We start from the raw sequence: 14832 nt of genomic DNA, 5'->3' as shown, positions 1-14832 counted from the left end.
GGCTACAATGATATGATTAAACTTGTGTTTTCTCGAGCTGATATGGGGGGCGTTCACAGGTTTGCCTCAGTAATTTGCGTTTGAATAGCGCGCGCTCTCCGTGGGCGGAGTCACATTACCTTTGAATGAGCTCTAATTAGCTTGACTGGAATCGCTCTCTTTTAATACAGATTTCACAAGATGAGAATATTTGTTTTTTATATAAATTACCTCATTTTAAAGAAGAGAATTCAAGCTTCATGCCTGTGTGACTGTATGCCTGTTTGACTCAGTATTCGCTGAGTTATTGTTCATTTTCGGACGCGTTTCAGAATGGTCTTCACTGACAGAGAGAAGGCAGAACTCGCATCACGTTTATTTTTCTTTATTTGGCAAAAAGCACAACAGTTTGTTTTTATTGTGAGTATACACAAAAATAATACACATTTAACAGAATCGATTGATGTATGAAACTTGCTTGTAATATCAAAGTCAACAGAGCAAAATTAATTTATTTTGAACTGAACTGAAAAAAATCCAGCAAAACGCGCGGACGCGTTTGTCGACCTCAGAGGGTTAAGCAGGGGAACCTTCCGTGCCATGCATGATTTCAAACCATGACGTCTTAGTGTATTACCAACAGTAACCTTGGAAACGGTGGTCCCAGCTCTTTTCAGGTCATTGACCAGCTCCTCCCGTGTAGTTCTGGGCTGATTTCTCACCTTTCTTAGGATCATTGAGACCCCACGAGGTGAGATCTTGCATGGAGCCCCAGTCCGAGGGAGATTGACAGTCATGTTTAGCTTCTTCCATTTTCTAATGATTGCTCCAACAGTGGACCTTTTTTCACCAAGCTGCTTGGCAATTTCCCCATAGCCCTTTCCAGCCTTGTGGAGGTGTACAATTTTGTCTCTAGTGTCTTTGGACAGCTCTTTGGTCTTGGCCATGTTAGCAGTTGGATTCTTACTGATTGTATGGGGTGGACAGGTGTCTTTATGCAGCTAACGACCTCAAACAGGTGCATCTAATTTAGGATAATAAATGGAGTGGAGGTGGACATTTTAAAGGCAGACTAACAGGTCTTTGAGGGTCAGAATTCTAGCTGATAGACAGGTGTTCAAATACTTATTTGCAGCTGTATCATACAAATAAATAGTTAAAAAATCATATATTGTGATTTCTGGATTTTTTTTTTTAGATTATGTCTCTCACAGTGGACATGCACCTACGATGACAATTTCAGACCCCTCCATGATTTCCAAGTGGGAGAACTTGTAAAATAGCAGGGTGTTCAAATACTTATTTTCCTCACTGTATATAATCACCTTATATTGTTTTCTAATCTAATGAGTATGGGTGATTTCATTAAAAAAAAGACAAATTAAATGTTACAAAATATGTATTTCAATCATGTATTTCTATTTCATTCTGCATACTATTCAAATTCAGTTATACTTTTCATACTGTTCAAATTCAGTTACTTTAGTACCATTGAGATGCTTAGGGGTGGGCGAAATGACCAAAATCTTGACACGACAAACATTTCAGCACATTGCTATCGTCAGTGCTCACACTGCAACAAACATTCACCCTTTTCTTAGTATATTAACAATTAGGGGCAATCAGCTGAATTCTGTTTAGCTCAAGTTGAACTCTAAGAGAGTATGGCAATTAGCATGTGTGGCACAGAATATTGCAGATATACAAGTGCAGCAAATAAAGTATACAAACAATATAAATATGACAGACACCACAAAGAAACCCCATAAGAAAAGAAATCGCAGGAGTGTTCTAATTCTTCATACAATTATAATGATAAAGAAAAAAAAAAAAAAAAAAAAAAAAAAACCCAGTAGTGTTAGAGGAAACCAAAACCTTTTACAAATAAAACCAGGAAAGTTCTAATCCTTCATTCATACCCTCAGGGAATAGAGACTTGAGTTCAAAGATCCAAAAGGCCTCCCTTTGCAGCAATTTTTTATCCTCTCAAGGAACTTCTTGTCAGACAAAGAGTGTTTGGCAAACTTAAAGTGACGATAGATTGGAGATGTGTCATCCTGGCTTTTAATGGCACTTGCATGTTCAATGATTCTTGTGTGCAATGCACATGTGGTTTTGCCACCATAGCAGTCAACATGAACAAATGATAATATGGATCACATATGTATACTCTGGCAAGTAATCAGTTGTCTAACCTTGTGCTTTTAGTGTATGAAGATGTATAAAATTTACATATTTAATGCAAGAGGTACAATTGTAACATGGAAAATGACTCTGGGCATCAGCAAGAGTAGTTGGAGAAGTGATGCAAGTGTCCGCCTGAACAATTTTATCCCTCGAACTAGAACTATTTTTTTTTTACGGTGTCACAAAATAACTACAGTTAAACTAGCCTAAGAAAAATAACTCAAGCTTACTGAAGACAAGTTATAACGAAAGAACAAAGAAACGAATTACAAGCATATAGGAAAACAAACTAAAATAGAATAAAGACACAAATGAAATAGACCTGACAAACTTAAATACATTTATTCTTATTAAAGTTAGAACATTGATTCAATAAAGAGCACTGAGAGATTTTATCTTTTTTGTTGTTTGTTTGATCAAAATGAATGACAGCTGGTATATTTGGATGCTGTCACTTTAAGACCGACTGCATGGGTCCAGAATGCTCGTGTGTTTTCTTTCTCAACTGTTTACATTCACTTAAGACATAAATGACTGTGTTTACTTGCAACGACGGACATTTTAACACATAAGTATGTGTATTTAACTGTTCTCTCTCTAATAACAAATTTTTATGGTTTTTGTCAACTAATAACCCTGTTCAGGAACTGAATTGTTATTTCAAAGGGATTTCAAATTATTTTCTGAACGGCACACAGTACTAAAGGGCCGCTCACTTGGTTTTGGAGGCGTTTCCGACTATTTGACCTACCATTCTTCATCATGGTCCTTCACACATCTCCACCTCTCTCTTTCGTCTTCTCTGCTAGACCTGTCTTCTCAGAGTGTTTCTCCTCTTGGCTGTTGGAACACGCGGTGTGTCCATAATAAGCGAGTGTGTCTGAGAAATGACAGGGTTAGAGCTCACTAATGCACTGAGCATTGCGCCCTTCTATACTGCAAACCACTAGAGAGGGGAGGAAGATGGGCAGAGAAAGGGAGAGTCCACACTACTCTATACCTGATTGAGGTAATAGGCCTGTGTAATTGTTCAGATTGTCACTTGCCCTTTTTCGGCAGAAGTAAGTGGTTGGAAAAGAGAGAGCAATGGCCCTTGGGTATGCCCTCACCTCCCACTGAAGAGCACAGGCAGACATTTCAAACTTTTCAGAAAATACTCTACCCTCTCCAAAGACAAAAGAAGTGCTAAAAGGATCTTAAAAGCCAAATTGGTGGGTGTCAGTGATCCAGAATTTGCCACAGACTCCATTTGAGTTTTCACAGGCCATTATTTTAAGTGATTTTGAGATGTAATTAGTTTGGACGCAACAATTCTTTTGGATAATTATTGCCATTTTATTCCAGTATTTAGGTGGTCTTCTTTAACTAATGGAAGTTTAATCACCACTAAATATCCAGTACATTACCCAGCCTTAAACCCACGTGTTTTTTTTTTTTTTTCAAACTAAACAATATCTCTAAAAAAAAAAAAAAAAAAAAAAAAAATATATATATATATATATATATATATAAAAAGATGCAGAGACTTCCAACTGATTTTTATTTTAAGACTGTAAGTGATAATGTTCAGTCACAGCCTGTCATATAGCTAAATACTGTAAACCACGAGATCAGGAGAGGGATTTATTTTGCAACTGTATTCGACTGACTTTACATTATCCTGCTTATTAAATGGCTATTGTTAACTTGCTAAATAAATATGTGGACATGAAATATTGATTTGAGTTATCAAATCAGCTATATATTATCTATTATCTAATTAATACAACTGTAATATTGTTGCAGTGTTTCTTGTTGCTAGGCAGATTTTGTAATGCACTATTTTGCCACTATTTTGCCACACCTGGATGACTTACTGTCTTCTGTGGAACATAAAAAAAAAAAAAAAAACATTACAGTAATATTAATAGTCATTGTCACTGCAATCAATAACCAAAGTGCAAGATGGCAGCAGTTATGCTTATGTATATTGTAGCCTATCAGATATGAAATTAGCACCTGTTTCATTTACCCAGATAAGCAAGCTTATAGTGTTGCCATGGATGATTGTGATACTTAGGAAAAATCTGGTCACTGAATGCAATGATTGATCGATCATAAGCAAGTATTCCAGAGAGCTGTGTTAGTCAGCTGTTCATTATTAAAAAAATAAACCCCAAAGGGTGATCAAGTCTTGTTTTAACTTGTTTTATTTTGTGACAGGGCCTATATTGGCCTGTACCAAAATGGTACCTTTTTTTTTTTAAGGCTATTGTTTGTTTCAAGTCGTCTTTAACCCTCTGGGGTCTGAGCTGTTTTCTGGGCCCTGGAGGTGTTCTGACATGCTCTGACATTTGTGCTTATTTCTGTTACTTGTGACATTTTCATGGCTAAAGTCTTATTACACTGTATTCAGCACAAACTCTGCTACAATAATATATCAACAGCATGTGTGTAAAAGTTTGTAGTTTTGAGATAATGACATTTATGCGTGGTTTGTGAAAATACAAAAAAAAATTCTCACTGAAATAAGGTCATGAAACCCATACTGATTATTTCTTCACAAGACTTTTGAAAATTGTATGACGTAGCCTAGAATATTTGCTCTAAAACTATGTGAAAATCACCTTGACTGCTCATTCAGAGAAGACAATATATTGATTTAAAATTTTTACGACGTGTTTTGTGTGAAAAAGCAATATGCGAAGGGGCGGATCATCTCATTAATATGCAAGCTTTCCACACCTGAGAAAGACAAAGACACGCCCTAATGGCCCTATTAGGAGCTTATCAGGGCCCATCATTCTGACCAACCTTGCACAAAGAATGACGAGATTAAAAAAAGAATGGCTTTTAAAATTGTTTGGATTTATTTACAACATAATCCAAAGATACACAACAAAAAAACACTTATTGATAACAATGATCCAAAGAAAGAGACCTTTGTGCCATTCCTAAAAACATTGTACATACCTTTCATTTCCAAGGTGTTTGATTTTCACTTTACCATGTTCATGTACAGAGACATGTACTGTGAATGTTGAAGTCAGCAGGACTCAGTGGCATCTGGGCCCTGAAAAAAATAAAAAATAAAAAAAGTGAACATACTGATATCAAGAGAAAGGCCTGCACGATTTGGGGAATACATTTTAGATTTTTCTGGTTAAAATTGCTTTTTAAAATTCACAGAATACACACACACACTCACACAAATGTTTCCAACAATATATTATATAATGAACACCAGGTTTGTTGTGCCTTGTAGGTATAGGCTATGCGCAGTGCTGCATAAAATAATAACAATATAGCAGCCTATATACATTTTCAAAAAGATTTCAGTAACAACTAAGCTAGAGAAAAATATATTGATTATCATGTTACTTCAAATGTTTCCATTCGTTATGATGATATTAAACTAGATAACAGTAAAAACATGAAGCCGTTGGGAGCGTTTTGCTTTTCCAAAATATGATGCATTCAAACACGATCGCGATCAAAGATATGGTACATTCAAACGCGATCGCGCTCAAATATAAAACATTATGGTTAGGCCTACCATATACATATCTACGTTTGAGCAGATATCCACAAACACAGTAACAGTAAACACGGGTCTAAATATTATAATATTCACCTTATATCTAGCAACAGTTCAACTGCAATGTGAAATTTATGCAACAATAACAAACTAATATGTAAGAATTTCTTACCTTATCTTTCTTGTCTTCAAATCGCGTTCTTCTTCTGGGGTAAATCCAATGTAAACTCACGTCTTTCAAACTCGACGAAAAGCAGAGACTGATGAAGTGTTTTGTTTCTGAGGTAATGAGCGCGTTCGCGTTCCATGTGGAGATTTGCATGTGAATATCTTTTGCGCGAGTGGGCGTGGCCAAATTAACTGTAATGAGCAAGCGTTTGAGAAGCTGGACATCTTGTTGGTTTTATACAAATTACTTAAACAGAAAATATTTGTTTTCAGTTTGAATCCGATCATTTAAAAGTACACACTTAAATGTTTATAAAGGTATATGGCTCATAAATGTGTGACAAGTATTCGCTGAGTTTTGTTTCAGTTTATAGACGTGCTCAAGAAAAAAAAGTTCACGCGACGGAGAGGCAGAACGCACACCCTGTTTATTTTCTTTATTTTTCAAAAGCACAATGTTTTGATTTGATTGTAAGTGGACACATACAAAAGTAGAAATATCACAGATTATTTTTTTATATTTATTTTTTCTGTATGACCATAAATGACGGAGTAATTTAAGTTTAAAGTGCTACAATGTAAAAAAAGTCCAGCAAAACGCGGGGGCGCGTTTTTCGACCTCAGAGGGTTAAGCTTTTTCTGGTCTGTGATCTGTCACATGCGTGTTTATTAGTCTGTCCTGCCATCATTAGAACAGTCGCCCTCTGGGAGGATCTCAGTGCCTGCTAATTGCTCTGGGAGTGTTTTTTGTATCTTGAACCCTCTGGGTTTAATAGTCACCAAGAAGTGATACTTTAAATGTATCACTTGTTAGAGCTGTGATGCCTCTCTTCCTGTGGGGGAAGTTTGAGTGTGTGTTTGATGGTAAATAACACCACACTTCCTGTGAGGAATTGGTTGAATATTGTTGACAGAGGTTCTTTCCGCCTTTGCTCATGGTCCACCTGCTGTGTCGATGGGAATAGACAAAAAACCAGACAAAGCTTGTCAACTTCGATCCTTGACTATTCTTTGTCTCACTGAATAAGGTTTATGTAATTTGTGTCTTTAAAGGAATAGTTCACCTGAAATGAAAATGTTTTCACTCACCATTACTTGATCATTTTGTTATTGTTATATTCTCTATATTTGTTTACTTCTGTGAAACTTGCATACAATGAAAGTGTACTTACAAACTCCAAAATGGACAGAAAAGCACCATAAAAGTGGTCCATATAATCAAAATATGTTGAAGCCAAATGATAGCTTTGTGTTAGGAACAGACTGAGATGTTTATGTTGCAATAACGTGGCACTATGATGGTTAGATACCACGCTACTTCAATAGAACTTAAAGGGATAGTTCACCCAAAAATGAAAATCTGTCATTCATTACTCACCCTCTTGTTGTTCCAAACCCATACAACTTTTGTTGATCTTCGGAACAAAAATGAAGATCTTTTTAATGACATCTGGGAGCTTTCTGTCCCTTCACTGACAATCCAAATGAATTGAGCTTGTCAAGCGCATCAAGCAAGCATGTTTGAGCTTGTTTACTATATTTGATGTGCTCTGTCTAAATAAAATCTGTTCCTATAAAGTTATTGTATCTCTTCAGAACACTTGAATTAAACCACTTGATTCATATGGCTTACTTTTATCAACTTTTTGAAGTTTTTGATGAAACTTTGAACCTTTTCAAAGTTTTAGTGTTGTTGTTGTTTAATGGAGGGACAGACATCTCTCAGGTTTCATTAAAAATATAATTTATATTTTGAAGATGAACAAATGAAAGTCTTATGCGCTTGGAACAACAATGATTTGTGGGTGAATGATCTCTTTAATGTTTACTATTTTCATGTACTTTGGTATTTGGATGGTACCCCAAGGTATTTCAAAGAACATCAGGGTAGAATGCCCAAAAACATGGTAACACCATGGCATGTTTTTGTCAGTGTATTTCATATTACTTTGTGGTCAATATTTTTTTTGCTTATGTGCATGTTTGGTTTGATTTTCAGCACATCTGCATTGTTTTTCCCAAATCTCAGAAATGCTATTCATGTTGTACGTCTCGTCTACACATTAAATGCTGAAGCCCAACAGAGCTGCATTGAGTGTAATGTAAAAGTACGTTTGAAACGGTGCTTCTCATAGGCTGGTAACCATCATCAGCTTGAACTAGTAATTGGAACAGATGTCTTCATTTAGAAGACAGGAATGTTAAAACGATGAAACACCTATATATATATATAGACAAGCAAACTCTCATAACCCTCTCAGCATGTGGTACGTATCCCATCATACCCTCCAGTGTGTTTGCTTCCCCTTTTGGCTCTATCAAGGCTGTCGCGGTCTCTTTGTTCGGCACCGTTCCATTACTGCCAGCTCCATCCGTGTTATTCATTAGACAAGGGTCAGCGTGAGGAGATCAGCCACTACGAGCAAATAAAACCGGTGACATGCTCATCAGATCATCAGTCAGCCGCTAGATTAATGCTTTTGTTCTTTAATTAGCAACAGCACCAAACCGTGACTCAAACGGCACAAACTAATCATTAAAAATGAGAGGAGAATGAATCACAGACTCACTCTTGTTTTCATTTTCTTTCTTTTTTTTGTGGTGGGTGTTTATGTACCTTCTGCGTGCCCATTAAAAATATGTTTTGTGTGTGTATTAACAAGGGAACAAGCCATCAGTTGTCACTGTTCGGTTAATTGTTTGCAGTGCCTCGTTTATGAAAGTAGGCGTTTTGACATAACTGCACATGCTGGTTATGTCAGCTTTCAGGATGATGAAGAGTTAACGCTTGTAGTCTCTTCACTGCCTGGGTTGGCACTTGAAGACACATTTAACATGCAGTAGTTTATGTAGTGCCTTAAGCTCCATTTTCAAACCCAGTGTTTCTTACAAAGGGCGTATGGTAAAGTAGAAAAGACGTTCAAGCCTACATCCTGACTCTTTTTACTGGAAATACCAAGCTCGCTTCGGTTTTACAGCTGGTACCTGGTCTTAAATCTTACATTTTATACTTTTGCCTGAAGTATACTTATAAATCGGTTTTAGCGTTTTTTTCTTCCTTTTTATTGAGTCTTAGGATTAAATGTTCTGTTTTTTTGCTATTGTTCCTTTTAAGATATTTAGATGTTAATGATCCCTGTTTGCATAGGAAACCCTGACAAATGAGGTTGGCAATTGAGTTGCTTTGTTTTGTGAATATAAGAGAGTCCAAATGATAGTTTGGATTGAATGACACAAAAGCGTGAACTGAAGTTGGAATGGCATGACGGTAAATAAACGTTGGTAGAACTATTTCAAATTCCATTCACATCAAGGATGGTACTACTGTATAATGATAACTTTAACCATTAAGTTTAAAAAAATGGCTCTATTTGTAACTAAGCTAAATTTGCTCTAAAGAATAGCGGAGTCTACATCACAACTTTATCAATAACGACACCAATATCGTTGGAATAACTTAAAGAACACATTTTTTTCCAGCTGATAAATAAAAACATTAATATTGGAACACAACTGCAGCACTTGAATTAACATGTTCTTGGATCTTAATACAGTTTATTGATAGCAAAGTTAATTGCTCACATAATTTAATATTTTAATGTAGCTTGGTATTTAAATATTTACTTGAGTAATCTGCAGACATGCACATCTGTGAGGTACAGTTGGCTAATATTTCAGTCTCTAATACTTCAAAATAGGGCTGTGTTTTACCAGCTACCTCACAATATGATGCATATTTTTAAAAAAAACGTGCCGTGATTTGATATATTGCGTTCCACTGTATCTCAGTATCATTCCTGACTAATATAGCCGCAAATGCTCAAGAGAGTTTGAGAAATGTTTCTGTAGATTCAGACAATCTGCTTATTAACTTGGAAATTATCTTCAAAAATATGTCATTTGAATGCACCCATCAAAAATAGTCATATAATAGTGACCAAAGTAATGATACAATATTATCACAAAATAACACTTTTATTTCAAATACTCTTTTAGGGTATGACTCTCACGCCTATATATAGAGAATTCTGGCTATTGAAAGAAAATGAAGCGTTATTGGGCCACCAGCATGGTATATTAAACGTCCTGCTCCTTTCTTCTCAAAGCTTCTGACCTCGTTCCTTAAATCACACTTTTAGCTTTCTAAAGGACCATTTTGAGAGGCAGGGGTTTGATTGACAGGTGCTAATGGGGTCAGAGGTTACAGGCAAGTACATTAGGGCTTTCTGCTCATGCTGACCCCTGCCACACTTTCTGTCAGAGCTGAAGGGCAGCATGATGCATTTCTGCTGCTCGATACATCTGAGTGACCGGCCCTCCCTACGGACGTCACCCCCACCGCCCCGGCCCAAAACTACATACTATATGTTACTACTGTGGTCAGTAGACACCTCTCGGTTGATTAAAGCAACGTTTTCACACCGTTTGTTTCAGTTGTTCTCATTAATGCCTATGTCGGTGTGCACAAAATCAGATAAGCTTGGCACAACATCTGCTAAATGATGTCTTCGGTATAAACATAGCCATCCAAGTGAAGCCTGAAATGCCACATACAATTAATTATTGCATTTCATTGGACACACACATGTTGATATTCCTTGTGCAAGTCATTATCCTGTTACAAACCGCATTTACCCACATACGTGGTACATTAGCCTATTTGTAATTACTGTCAAACACAATGCGACACACACACTCATGCACTAGTAAAAGCAGCTACATGACTAATGATCATTCTCAAATCCTGACATGAGATAAATTTGGTGTTTTTCTTGAGAGAAATTCATCAGTTCTGGCACATCCGCTCTAATGGTCTTTTAATGCTCAAATCAGCAGTCATTTCTGTCAGACGAAATTCCTCCCTTGAGCCTTTGCAACCGGTTGGCAAGTAAAATAACGTCCTATTATGTGGCTCTTTTTCATAAGGAGATATAAAGGAGATTCGTTTTGCTCGTCATTAGCTAGCATTTGCATTTATTGCCTATTTATTTTACCATTAAATGTATTTTCCTACTTTATGGTCTTTGTAAGTGTTTTTTTAGGGGTTTTCATAAAGTATGTGTTCTTGCATCCCATCTGTGCTTTTTAAATGTTGTTCTATAAATGTGCATCAAACAGACATATTTGGTTGTCTAGTCACATCTCCCACCATATGCTTTGAATTTTTAAGATGTGCTAAGCTGAAATAGTTTAAGCTTGATCTTTTTAGTAGTTAATTTTTTATTTTTTTTTACTTTTTAAAAATATATACTGAAATCAGACTTCTGCTTGTTTTTGCATTTACGTTGGGTAACACTTTATTTTACAGTGTCCTTGTTACACGTTACATGTTCTTAACATTGTAAGTACAGTAAATTATGCATTATTACATGCAGCTAACTCTAAACAAAACTCTTATCCTAAACCTAACCCTATAGTAAGTATAGTTATTTCATATTATTGAGTACTTAAATGTATAATTACACTCAGGGCCTAAAACTAACTTGGCCAATGGCCGGTGACAGGAAAATGTACCGGCTATACATATTTTTTACCAGCCATGAAACATCTTTTTGTTGTCTTTTGTTGATTTTTTTTTAATTTTTACATTCAGTTTTAGGAATAGGGTGCTGTCACTTTAAGAACTATTTACATTCACTTAAGACATAAATTACTTTGTTACAGGAATTTTTAAACAATTTTGTTTGAAAATGTCTGTTCAAGCGCTAGATGACATGAAAGAGAGCTCAATTCAGTATCCGTGTGCTTTCTGAGACATGGATTTTGGGAAATTGAGTTCCCTTTTGTTTTCATGACTATGTAGCACTGGCCCGTCATCTGTCCCGAGCGCCGTTCGCGTTTGTTCACTTTTACACAATTTCATATACTCGCCATCTGATTCTTACTTTTATTTGGTGCTTGACGAGTGTTACAGTAGTTTTAGGCCCTGATTACACTGTGACACGGACACCTTAAAATAAAGTGTAACCTTGTGAGTAATATTGTGAGTCATCCTATTAATGTTAATAATTTTGCATATTTGTTTGGCTTATGCAGTTTATTGTAATTTTACTTTCTTTTTCTGTACATTTGACCTGTTTTTGTAGGGGATGCACGTACAGACTGACATGGACTTTACAGCCAAGGAAACCAGCAACAACAAATCTGGCCCTTTTGGTGTCAAGTAAGAAGTCTCTCTCTCTGTGTGTGTGGGTGTGTGCGTGTGTGTGTGTGTGTGTGTGTGTGTGTGTGTGTCACAACTATCGTTCAAAAGTTTGGGGTCAGGAATTACAGGAATTATAATTTTATTTATTTTTTAAATAATTGAATACTTTGTTTTATGGTGCATTGAATTGATTAAAAGTGAAAGTAAAGACATTTATAATACAAAATTGATTTCCATTTCAAATCAATGCTTTTTACACTTTCTATTCATCAAAGTATCCTAAAAAAAAGTTTCCACAAAAATATGACGCATCTGTTTAAAACGTATTAATAATAAGAACTGTTTCTTAAGCAGCAAATCAATATATTATAATGATTTCTGAAGGATCATGTGACACTGAAGACTGGGAAGATGATGCTGGAAATTCAGCATCAAAGTAAATGCAGCCTTGGTGTGCATAAGAGACAACAACTTTGTATCGACCCCAAACTTTTGAATGGTAGTGTACTGTATGTATTGGCGGATCCAAAAATGTGAGACCACTTGTAAAAATTACTATATTTTTTTATATTTGGCAGGTGGGGAACCCTCAAACTTTGTGTAGGTGCAACAGGGAAAAATTACTCACCGTAGGACAACATATTGAGTATCGTGGTATAGCAATACTTTTTGGGACAAGAGTGTCACTGTGGCACCAAGTATCAAAATACGTATTTACTTGATATTAAAATTTATTAATTTTTGGTCCATCCACTACATCTACACTGATATGATGATGATACTATGTTAAAATTGAAAATTTGGATTTCTCGGACCTACATATGTGCAATTTAAGACTTTTGAAGGCTAAAAAAAAAGATATAGCTTTTAAACCATGTCAGTGCATTAGATTATTTGTCAATACCTGTTCTCTCCTCATCTCCATCTTTCTTTTTCTCTCAGTCTCCTTATCCTGCCCTATTTCTTCCCCTCCTGAAGCTGAACTTTGACTGATAGTCTTTTCATTTTCGTCTGTTTCAGTGAAGAAAGTAAACAGGCTCAACTGATATTTATATGTTTTATGAATCATTTTCTGAGACAAGTTAATTTGCTCAAGGCTACCAGGAAAGCTGTAGCCTAAGTCAGTATTACCAATAGGAACCTTCTACAAGCTTTGGAATTCGAAGATGTTAAAAGTAATTTTAAATAATAAAAAATGTAGGCTACGTTTACCGCAGTTGGTGGAATTGGCAGACGTTCCCTTAGGCATCATGCGCTGTGGAAGCATACCTGTATTACCAGCATAATACCAGCATTAAAGGGATACTCCACTTTTTTTGGAAATAGGCTCATTTTACAACTCCCCCAGAGTTAAACAGTTGAGTTTTACCGTTTTCGAATCCATTCAGCCGAACACCTGGTCAGACGTAATGATATGACACAGCGCCTGAAAATAGTCCCCAGCTCAGTAACTTTCAACGTGACCGGGACTAAGTTTGTCTAACCTATTAGACCTATTTTCAGGCGCTGCGTCATATCATTACGCCACTCATGGTACGGCAGCAAAGTTTCTTGATTATTACGCAGGAATGAGAGTATAGTTCCTAGCCATATCAGCCTAGAAAATCACATCTTTACATTTTCCGTCGGTCTTAGTACACGATGTAACTACCGAAGAGTCAAGTTTTAAATAGGAAAAATATCGAAACTCTTTGGTCATTTTTTTGAAAGAGATGCTAATGGTCCTGTCCGATTCAACGATCTATGCTAAGCTATGCTAAAAGTGGTACTGCCAGACCCGGAGATCGGCTGAATGGATTCGAAAACGGTAAAACTCAACCGTTTAACTCTGGGGGAGTTGTAAAATGAGCCTATTTCCAAAAAAAATGGAGTATCCCTTTAACGCACATAGTTGATTTTGAATGAATTTCATGTCGATATACAATGGTTACATAATGTTAAAACTAATCCTGCTATTGATATCTTTGTAAGACTGGCGACCCTATAGAACAGTGGAAAGGGAAAACAAATGTCCGGCGAATATCGAACCTAAAACTAACTTTACCATGCTCAACCACCTTGTAATCGTTGCCGTTCAGCGGGGAGGAAGGACTTTGTGTGCATGCGTGAATCGTAGATGCACTCAAATCAGACAGGAGAACCGTGACTGAGAACATAACGTCGGGGAGCGTGTTTGTGAAGGCGTTTGTGATATTACGTTTTGATTTGACACATAAGGAGCACCAGGCTGGCTGCAATTTGACGTGGACGCGTCATTGTTTTTAACAATAGCATTCCATTGCGCTATCATTGATATTAATGAATCTGTTGATTTATTTGAGGTGCCAGAACGCAGTCCCCTGGATGTATAATACACCTGATGATCATGTTCTCCAGCCTGATTTGAGAATGATCCAAAGAGCAGTTTGTGCTTCAGTGGAAATGAACATCTGACCATCTATACATCACTAGTGATCTAGAAATAGTTCTTAAAGGGATAGTTCGGCCAAAAATGATATTAAACCCATGGTTTACTCACCCTCAAGCCGTTCGAGATGCATATGTCAATAATTTTTCAGACGAACACATTTTCAGTTATTTTAGAAAATGTCTTAGATCTTTCAGTGGTTATAATGTCAAGTTATGGGGTCCACCTCCTTCAAGTCCCAAAATGTGCATGCATCCTTCACAAAAGTAATCCATCCGGCTCCAGGGGGATAAACGAAGGCCTTCTGAGGGTAATCCGTGTGGTTTTGTCGTAAAAATATACGTATTTAAAACTTTATAAATGAAAATAACTGGCTTCCGGCAACGGTCGACACGCGTTCACGGGAGATGGATGCCGGCGTATGGCGTA

The 14832-nt window shown here is 36.6% G+C and overlaps 1 protein-coding gene across 2 annotated transcripts in view; it reads left to right on the top strand.

Moving 5' to 3' along the window:
* The window catches only part of pard3bb (par-3 family cell polarity regulator beta b), a 335104-nt gene that overhangs the window by 102131 nt on the left and 218141 nt on the right, over positions 1–14832 (top strand). For both annotated transcript variants that reach the window (XM_084421753.1, XM_084421752.1), the window contains exon 6: positions 11938–12014. In XM_084421753.1, coding sequence (XP_084277879.1) covers positions 11938–12014 — 77 coding nt within the window. The remainder of the gene's footprint in view (positions 1–11937; positions 12015–14832) is intronic.

This window comes from Rutilus rutilus (assembly GCF_951802725.1).
Source record: "Rutilus rutilus genome assembly, chromosome: 10".
In the NCBI taxonomy this organism is placed as follows: Eukaryota; Metazoa; Chordata; class Actinopteri; order Cypriniformes; family Leuciscidae; genus Rutilus; species Rutilus rutilus.
Note: the sequence above shows the minus strand (reverse complement) of the source record. Positions and strands in the feature narration are given on the sequence as shown.